Source organism: Cynoglossus semilaevis, chromosome 10 (assembly GCF_000523025.1).
Source record: "Cynoglossus semilaevis isolate Cse_v1.0 chromosome 10, Cse_v1.0, whole genome shotgun sequence".
Classification (NCBI taxonomy): domain Eukaryota; kingdom Metazoa; phylum Chordata; class Actinopteri; order Pleuronectiformes; family Cynoglossidae; genus Cynoglossus; species Cynoglossus semilaevis.
In genome coordinates, this window is record NC_024316.1 from 5,869,297 (window position 1) to 5,879,714 (window position 10,418).

General features: G+C 38.3%; 2 protein-coding genes and 1 non-coding gene across 5 annotated transcripts in view; 1 reads left to right on the top strand and 2 right to left on the bottom strand.

Annotated features, from left to right (window-relative positions):
• snphb (syntaphilin b) overlaps positions 1-10,418 on the bottom strand; it is a 1,167,912-nt gene that overhangs the window by 940,559 nt on the left and 216,935 nt on the right. The gene's annotated exons all lie outside the window — the stretch shown is intronic.
• The window catches only part of hdac7a (histone deacetylase 7a), a 49,460-nt gene that overhangs the window by 8,166 nt on the left and 30,876 nt on the right, over positions 1-10,418 (top strand). The window contains exons 1-2 of one of the 2 annotated variants that reach the window (XM_008318393.2): positions 3,451-4,780; positions 6,356-6,424. Coding sequence is in view for 1 of the 2 variants with exons in the window: in XM_008318392.3 (XP_008316614.1) it covers positions 6,356-6,424 (69 nt within the window). In the remaining variant the exon portion in view is untranslated. Of the gene's footprint in view, positions 1-3,450; positions 4,781-6,355; positions 6,425-10,418 lie in introns of those variants that run through there. The other variant, XM_008318392.3, reaches the window with a different exon arrangement.
• On the bottom strand, positions 8,286-8,373 carry trnay-gua (transfer RNA tyrosine (anticodon GUA)). The gene is given in 2 exon segments: positions 8,286-8,321; positions 8,337-8,373. It is a non-coding gene; the product is annotated as a tRNA-Tyr (tRNA).

Genomic DNA, 10,418 nt, shown 5'->3' on the forward strand with positions numbered 1-10,418 from the left:
CCCCCCCCGACCTCCTCCCTCTGTCTTCATCCCACTCTGGATCCCCACTTCTCCTTTTCCTTCTCCTTCATCTTCCCTCCTCTGATTTTTCTTTCTCTTCCCAACCTCCTCCCACCTCCCCCTCTCCTCCCCTCTATCCCTTTTTTCTTCTCTTGCAGCATTCCTCACATTCCTGATGGCTTCTTAAGGGGAAGGACCCCACTAGCAGACCAAAGCCAAACATTATTACTGTGTTCTCATCCAAATCTTTCCTGCTTTTCCTGCCTGAACTCTTTCTACTTCCATATCAAACTTCTCCTACTTCACTCCGAATTGATCTTTCTCTGATTTCTTCCATCTCACTCAATCTTTCTTCTCCTAAACCCTCCGCCTCTGCTGTAATTCCATTTTACAGACACTGCCCATGAGCTTCTGCTCTGTAACGGTGTTTAAGACAGGCTTACCGAACGCATCGGATTTCATTATTAGTGGAAATAAGGGTCAAAGCCTGTGCTAGCCTACGGATAAGAGACTCATTCAAGTTCAGACAGGTGATGGTGTTGTTTTGTTGTTTTGTCTATACACAGGGGTAGGTGACTAGACCTACAAATAGTGGTTTCTAATTTTTTTTATTAAGTTTCTGAAAAAAGATAATGTTTTGTGTATGTTATAAAAAAATATATATACATATTTTTTTTACCACAAACAAAGGGACAGAAAAATTACATTTGTATTCCATGTAAATCCGACCACCGTGATTTCTGTCTTATATAATAATATACAAGGATACAAATGCAATATAATGGGCAAAGTTTGATACACAGATCTATTTAGATTTTCTCTCTTGAGAAACCATTGTATTTACTAAGTTAATATTTGACCATATTTTTCTATAACTAGCTTGACTTGCTCAAACAGTCTGTGTTAACAGTTCTGATTCTCCCCTTGACACAACACGTCAGACAATTTTCTATAGGCCAGATCTGGACTGCAGGCCGGTCAGTACCAACATGTGCTGTATGAGTACATGATAATGTTTTGATGCGTTTTTAATGAGATGGATTTTGTTTTAAAAAAAGTAACTTTACTCCTTACAAATATTGAAATTCAAATAATATTGAAAAACTTATACTAGCGTATTTTACTCTTCTTAATAAAGTTCCACTAATAAATATTTTTAGATAAACACCAGACTTCATTTTTCTGTTTTATTGCAGTTAAAGTCGCAGTGACAGAAGTTATAATAAGGCTTTGTTTACACTCTTAGTGTTACTGAAAAAATAAATATATTTTTCCTGGCATCTGCCTTGGGAATCTTTTTTTAAATCTCTGCAGTTTTTGTTTTCTTCTGTGTGAAGAATCTCTTCTTGCGTGAGCAGCAGCCCATCTCTGCAGGTGGGAGGCGACTATGCAGCGCATAACCACATCCTGCCCCATATAGTACTTACCAAAAAAGCTATACTTACCACAGTGTACTGAATGGGTTTAAACTCGCTCAACTTGACAACTGCTTGAAAACTCAGACTCATAGTTTACCTTATAATAAAAACAGAACACATTTGGCAGACATTATGTGTAAATCGGCCACAATTGAAGTTCACAACTTTTAATTTTAAAATAGTAATGGCCCATTTTTGTAGCACTTGCCATGCAGTCCAAATCTGTCTCTGACTCAAAATATCTGTTGTACCATAAAGAAGAAAGTCAGACAAGAGTGACTGCTGACAGGCTCGGGTCTTTATTTAGCAACGTTTGTTAGGTTTCACATGCAGAAACTGCAGCAATTAATAACCAACAGATAATGTTAAAAAACAAAATTCTGAAAAAGTAAATGGAAAGTGTCATCTGACCAGTGGCCCTGGTACTTGGTGCACTTCAGTTTGTGTACGTATTGGTGTGTATTCCTATTTCCTCGTGGGCGTTTGCCTGCCTGCTGCACTGCTTTTCTGTCGCCCTGTGGTTTTGATATTTTCGGCGTATAACCGGATGTGACTCACACTGTGAGTTCGATTGTGTAATTTGAGGGACAAAGAGACACAAACACGCACACTTGGTCGTTCGTACACATTCATATATACATCACAGATACTCATAGACGCCCACACACTAAGGGTTTCTGGGAACAGTACTGGGTTCCCCCTGTTCACAGAGGCAGCAAAGCGAGAGCACGGCCGCCGAGAACCACCAACATCAGCAGACAAACTCACGCTTCTTAGTTTCTCAAGCGTCAGTTGTTGACCTCGTCAAGTGTGAGATCGGAAAAAAAAGGATTCAACACTCACGCGTTTTAGATTCGTTGATACGAAGGCACTGCAAAATGCTGATGAGGGGCGTGGGGGGGTGATTCAGGAGCGTAAATGAACCTGATATATATATATATGCACAGATATACATACATATATATTTGCATCTGTGCCAGCTTGCTTAAACAATTTTTCCATCCTTCTTGCTCGCTTTACTTGGATTATTAGGGCTAATTGGCTTATTAGCTTTGAGCTAATTTTGCATTATTCACTTTAAGGGCTAACTCTAACACAATTTTCAGTTACTTATCTCTAAACTGCCTTCAACCTTTTTTCTTTTAAACTACGTTTAGTTTAAGTTTAGCAACAATGCTGTGTAACAAAATATGCTTTTAGGTCACAGTTAAATTGGATTAGAATAAATTGAACTTTATTGATCCCACACTGGAGAAATTGTTGTACAACTAAGCTAATTTTAAAATGCTATGTAATTGTTCAGCATGGATGACACCCACTCTTTTAAAGGTACATGTCTAATTGTTGAAGACATATATAGTGTTCATTAAAACAAAGTCCCTGGCGCCCTCAGGGCCACGCAAATGATCTTTTGTTTTGTTTCTGATCTTTTCTGACAAAGATGATTCTGATCAGTGCATAGCAGCAACATGCTAAAGGTGTTCTGGTCAGAAAGTGCTGTGCATTTATTGTATTTTGATTATAAACCCTTTTTAGTAACTATTTTAAATTACAGACTGCAAAACCAGAATTAACTGTATTTAGAAATGCTGTTTGTAAAAGTAGTTTAATAATTCAATATACGTCTCATCATTACGCCAAGAGTGTTTTTCAATTCTCCTCTGAACATTCGTCACAAGGTGAATTTTTTTCCGTGGTTACCAAAGACATGTGAACCTGCTAGGCTTTTTTATTTTGATGAAACGTAACACAGTTGTAGTGAGAAAAGCATTCACACCGAGGATTTGATTAAAGGCTGAGATCAACCTATCAAAGCTCTTGTGGAATGGCTGTTGAAGTGAACAAACGTTCACATGTGTTTTTAATCAACAGGGTGTGTTGCAGGCAAATGTCTGGCAGCATGTTTCTCATTTCACTGTAATTATGTCCAGAGTATAGTTTTTACATTTTTAGAAATAGTGTATGTATATTTTAACAAAGCTGGCCAGAAAAAATACATTATTTTTATCTGAGAGATAGAGAAAGAATAGAATTAGATTTAAAAAAAATGTACTATTTAAAATTAAATGAAATTTTTAGCATTTTATTTCTATCATTTGCTAAAATAAAACTAATTGCCCGACAGATGCATGTTGAGAAGCATGTGTTTTAGATACTTTCCTAGATACAGGAAGTTGACATAAAAAATTAATCTATTTTTCCTTGGAGGCCACACTTTTGTTTCCTGAGAAAACATTTGAACAACAAGTTTAGTTGTGCAGTGATATAAAACTGTTGGAAAAAATCATGCATTTTTTCCCCTTTATTTTTACTTTGTAACAAAAACAAAACAAAAAACACCTTCTTTTGCCTGTCTGCTTAGCTAAGATTTACTACAGGAAAATAGACAGAAAAATTCTCTGTAGACATTCAATGCGAACCGAAAATCTAAATCTACTGTAAAACACGGTTGAACTGATATCAAACTTAACTAATCTTGAATAACTCAATCAAGTTGACAAACTGAAAGATTGGACTCACTGCCACACTCCTCGCTGCCATGCTGTGTTCGTCGTCGACCTGCATGTTACACCTGCTGCTAGTGCTTATACACACTGTAGCACTGCACACCTCAAACATAGAATTAGAATAAATAGTTGGGGATCAAGGACAAGTCTCATTATCTGATGTCTGACATAGTTATTTAGTCAACATGGGAACATGATACAATGCTAATACCAGATCAGTTTATCAATACTGTTTACATTCATAGCTTTGTTAGCAACTGTCACACAATGGTGTGCGTGCCATAGTTTGAGAACCACTGTTCTAGAACATTTTTTAAACATTTAGCCAAAGAAACACCACAACCAAAATAAAGACTGTGAGTTCCAGTTCGCCCTGTTGTTGTTGCAGCGCTGGTTGGTAATATTTAGACAGCAGGTGGTGCCACAGCGTAGAGCCGCTCTCACTGTGAGCGTTCACCCAGCAGGAGTCAGGCGGCGCTGGGAAACAATAGTGCTGAAGGTCCGTGTGAAGAAGTCAAGGCTATTTTTGGTGGGGCCCGCCTTACTTGCTATTTCTGTCAGCAGGAGGACCAGGAGGAGAAGAAGGGGGGGCAGGACCTGACTTTAGGGGCAGGACTTTTATTTTCTGAAACTTGCCTCCGTCAAATCTCGACCTTTTTCCTCTCTTTTCTTATTCTTCTGCGGACTAACAACAGCAGCGCCTCCTGCATCCCCTCCTCGGCAGCTTTAAACCTCCTCGCTTGGATGCACGCGGACCTTATTTAGCATCTGCTCGGTGTTTGTGTGGATTTATGTCGCTGTCTGGAGTCTAGACTGTGTCAGTGCTCTGCTGGGTGTTAACGGCTATCGGACAAGGTAGGAAGCGACGGGAGTGTCAGAGTGTAAAAGTTAGACAAATGTTTTGACCTTTCTCCATTTTCTCAAATGATCTGTTGAATGAGCTGACCTTTAAATAGTGAAAACAGCTGCTCTACTTCACGACCCTCACAGGTGATTTATGTAAGTGGTGTAATTGACTTTTTAATTCAGTTGCACATCAAAAGTGCCATGTTTTCTTTTCTTATTTTTTTTAAATCAAAGTAATGCGTGTCAAACACGTTTAAAAATATTAATAATCTAAGGTTTAACACGTCTTCAAACAATGTCTCGATTCTTAATGAGCTTTTGACATCTCCAAACTCCCTGAAACATCTTTCCTTGAAATTAAAATAATTCTGTGTATTCTGAAAACAGAGAAACCTGTAACTCCACTATCTTCCCTGCAGGTGATGTGATAACTAACTTGTTTCATTAGTTAACTTTGCTGGAACTAAATTATTCTTTAAACAAATCATGCATTAGCAGTCAAAACATCTCCTGCTGGGAAAACTGATACATTTTACAATAAATCTACTCAACGTTGTACCTCCAATGATGATGTGCAAAAAAACTTAAACATGTTCAATTTTCAAAGATCAACCACTATATATATAAATGCTTCAAAACACTGTAAAATGTTGTCCGCTGTCACAAAACATTAATGAGTTGTTTGATTATTTTTATGAGCGAACAAAACATACACGTACTTAATCCGAGATGAAGTATAAAAACATTTCTAGAAACACAAACTTTTTAGATACTTTTAGAAATCTATTTTGATTATTCTTTGACATCCTTTTTTTATTGTTGACAGTATTGCTCTATTAAGTAAAATCTTTATTATTGACAGTATTGCTCTATTAAGTAAAATATTAAAATGAATGATACATCTTAACTAATAGTTTAATTGTAAAGACATAATTTAAAATTTAGATTTTAGAGTGTTTCCTACAGGTATTGTTGTATTTTACAATTTATGGAAATCTGTGTTTTAGTGATTTACAATGTGATGATTTGGACTAATTAAAGTGGGACCAGTCCATGTCAAAGCATTAAAAAAAGCTCTGCCCACCTCTGTGCTAGAATCTCCTCCAAATTTCCTAAAACGTATCATTTTAGACCAAAATATTCTCACAACCTATTATAGGCATGTGACCACATGCACACAACTTCTGCAAATGCGAAAACATGTGCACAACTAGAAATTGTTAGGTTGACTCACGGACGTCAAGAGACCGATTTACTGTAGATTCCCATGACTGTATTCCCAAATCAGGCACACTCATCACAGAGTTATTCTAGAAGCTTTAAAAAACCTTTTCTGTGCTTATTTGCAGTTTTTAGCATTTATTTATTTTTTGCTGGATCAGCCATGCATGACTGCTGCACACTTTTTTAAACTCTCCGTACAGACACTGTTCAGTTGCTTCTGCATTTCAACTAAACCAAACTGTGACATTTATGAAGTCATGCTCTCAGTTCCATTGCATTTCTAACACTGACAGCAACTTTTAGAATAATTGCTCACAAGCAGCGTTTCACTCATGTATTGAATTCTTTCTGTTGCTGCAGATGGAAACAGCTCGTCTGGGAACATCGTAAAGACAGACCGTCAGGACACCATATTTCATCCAGTGGCAGGTAGGACTTTTCATCCCAGAAATAAATCCAACCAAAATACCAACATAATAAGTAGTTGTGTGTCAGAAGCACTTGGCCTGAGTATATTTAACCTTTTAGCTTTGGATGGTGAAACATTAATGTGGAAAATGTGGCCCTACTACAGTGAAGCGCCACCGTAGTACACGTTTTTGTCTTTACAGCATTTTTAACAGCATACACAGACGTTACACACTCGGTGACAGCAGTTTTCCAGTATGATTTAAGATGTGAGAGTGTCACAGAGCAGAAAAGAACAGGTGTTGGCCTATTTTATGGAAGGAGGAAGGGGGGTTAAAAAATGTGTAGCTTCAAAACATTGGTTTTACTTCAGGTCATGCTGTGTGCAGAAGCTGACTGTCCCTTCGTAACATATATTGTGCCCTTGCTGAAATATCCATAGCTGCTGATGCAGTAGTAGGAGTAACGTCACTTTTTCCAAATTATCTTCCCTGATCAACATCTGGAATGACACAACTGTGTCTTCAACATGAGATGTAAACCATATTGTTTCTGATTGTGGTCACGGGCTAGATAATGAAAATGACAACAGTGATTACTGTCAAACTCCTTGGAAAATTATATCTGGCCAGCTATTTGGGACTAACTAGACCAGGCTTCTGTCTAAATGAAGGGGTCAGGGATCCGTAACATCACTTCCAGTGGTTGCTGGGAGATAAAAAGTTCATATGGAATTAGCAGTCAAGTCTAATTTAAATAAACCCTTCTGCCAAATGCTTTCAAATCAACTCAAGTGTCCTAAACCTCATATGTGCATGTGCACCAGTCCAACAGGATAATTGTTTGATATTTTTCCAGCTTTTCCATATTCAGATCTTTTAAGGACGATTGATTGGATTCTTGGAAGGAGGGGCAGGATATGTGTCAGTGCTGTCGCTTTTTCCTCGAATCCATTTTGAATGAATTTTGTGTGACATGCAGAGACCTTCAAAAATATTAGAAGATCAACTGTGTGATGTGTGCTCTGCACACAGACAAAGTCAATCCTGGCAGCCTAACGAGGTTACAGTGTAGACAGATGACTTTTTCCTGTTTCTGGTCACGTCTCTACTGAAGCCGTGTGCCAAAATGAGTGATCAACCAATATTCTTGCACAGGCACAGAGGCATTAACATTTGGCTGACAATGAAACAGTGGAAAAGTAATGTAATATACTTCATGCACAATGCTTTAGCATGCAGTATACTATTTTTCAAATGCTTTTAGACTCCTCCTCTCACAGTAGGAGGATTTGAGCCTAATCCTAGAAGCAGTAAAACGTACCAGCTTTCTGTAGTGGTAGGTACTGCCATGTGCAGTAGCAGAGGAATTCATTCAATACAATACTAGAGCTCAGGTCTTGTAACTCATTTCCCAGTACTTTTGAACCCCTTGCACACTTTTCAGAAGCTTGGGTGTTGCATTCTTGAAGCCTCTAGGTACTTTTGTCTAATTAATAGCAAAACAGTGGAATCGTGTCACTGTCCTGTGTTCTGAAAAGGTTCTCATGTTGAGCAACCCTGTGAGAAAATTTGGCCGGATCAATGTTTAACTTCTTCAGACGCAGAGAGGAACATGAATTAACCACATTTGAACTTGGTTCTAACATCCACTTTAATTTGATGAAAAGTGAAAGCCATAATATGAGTCATTGTAGTCTGTTCAGTAAAGCTAATTAGCTGGCTTGGCAACTGTGCAAATGTCTTTTGAGGTCTCTGTAAAAGCAATAAGTACAAGTGAGTGATCAACAGAGGCAGGTTCATAATAAGTAAGTCTTAGCGAGCGAGGCTGATAGATTGATAGAACTTTATTAATCCCTCTGGAAAGTTAGAAAAAAAGACATTCCTTCGAGCCGGATTTGAACCAGCGACCTAAGGATTTCAGCTGACCACCACTACAGTCCTCCGCTCTACCAACTGAGCTATCGAAGGTATAGTGGTGGGTGATGTTGGATACTCTACTTGTCCTCTTACATGGACTGTTTATCTCGCTAACTGCAAAACAAAACATTGGTCACCCTCTCATGCTTTATTTGTTGGCAAAGAAAAGCGATGTAAGGTTGAGCTCCACCGAGAGAGCCCTCTGCAGGGACATGGTGTAGCTGCTTCAGACATAAATAAATAAAGTGACAGCTTTATTTAGTGTTTGTGTTTCAGCTTTTAGCTGCTGCTGTTTTTAATAAAAGTGATGTGGGTTGTGTTTCTCCTCTCTGGTGCATATTATGAATTTAATTCTTAATTTTACTGTTTGGGGGAATTACACAAAAATGACCTTGCTATTTAGTGAACCTGAGAAACTGGCCACACATTAGATTGATCAGTAATGACAGACTCTGGTTTCCTCTCCAACCTGAGGTCAGGATGTATTTGATACACTGCCCCACCCTTCAGAAACAAGCCACAGAGATGTTGCTTTGTGTACAGCCTTTGAGTCTAGATTAGCATTCTCCACTGTGAAGCATGCCTCTGTGATCACACTGTGTTGGGTTACAATGTGTGGCTCTCTGAATGGAGGCAAGTGCTCACTTTGGGCCAGGCTGAACTGGCTGTATGTTAGCCCACTGTGTTTGCATGTGTGTGTGTGTGTGTGTGTGTGTGTGTCTGTGGAAAAACCCAGTGAGGTCATGGCCTTGGTTGTGGCAGGTTCTGGTTACACGTATGTTGTCCAGACAGGTCAACCAACTCTGTTTTTTTTTGTTTTTTTTTCCTTTGTCTTTCTCTGTCTCTCTATCTCTTCTCTCCTTCACCTAATACAACTGATAATGAAGCATTTTAACCGTCAACCTGTGACCTAATGCAAGGTGCAAAGAGGGATTGGCAGCAATTTGGGCTGATGTGTGGAGCATATCCTAAGGAACCACCATTTTAAAACCCTCCACAGTATTCCAGCTCCTAAACTACACCTGGCTTCTTCAAAGGCCCTGCAGACAAACTCCTGTTCGTGAATCACTTTAAGTGGCAGCAAGAAACTACTAATCTGTGTGTCAAACCTAGAAAGGTGTCTTCTAAAGTACTAGGCAGCACTGAGAGGTATCACGATCATCTACTCTATCAAGTAGTAGACCTTAGACTGCAGTTTACGACAGATCTGGACTTCAGGCAGGACAGTAGATTTTCTGACAACGTAACAAGTTCACCTGCTATTTTCAGCTTGGTCATTTGCTGCTTGTGTTGCTGAACTGTTTCCACCAAAGATCGTTTTTTCTTGTGAACCTTTTCACAATATTTGTTAATATATTGTACAATATATTGTACAATAGAAGATAACAGGCGTAACTTCTTTGCTAGACTGGTCAGTGAAAATTAGATTTTAAATTTGCAATTACAATGTAGTGAGTCCAGAAGAATTCTTGCTTTTATATAAATGTATATTAAATTATACTAATACAATAATATCATATTTAATTTTATGAAACCATCCTTGTATAATAATGTTTTTTTTAAGATGATTGTGTGGCTCAGGCAAACTTTATTTTCTCTGTATTTGTTTTAGCAAACGTGTACTCATAAAGCTTCATTTTATGGTCTGATCATTTATGGTCTCATGGTTGGTATTACATAGTTATATCTTTCGTAGAACTAGTTTATTCTAATTTGATAAGCCACAGAGGTAAGATATTTCTCAAGAGCCAATTGGAGTTTGTTATATTGGCGCAGTTACTAAACTATTTAATTCAATAAATAATGCTCCAGCCTGAAAATGGACTTTGTGAAGACTGTTTTTTGTTTCGGTGCAGTCATTCAGAGGTTAAATCTCAGCATCTGCTCAAAGAAATGTATTGAGATATTTTGTATTATTAGCAAAAATATCATTAACCTCTACTGATAAATTGGGGTCATGTAAAGTTAGAGTGCAGGAGCAGGCACTAGCTGTGCCGTTATTGTGGTAGTTATAGTAGTAATAGTAGACAGCATTGATGGGGGGGGGGGGGGGGTTCTTTTTTGCCCCGGCGCACAAAAACTCCAATTGCCCCGTT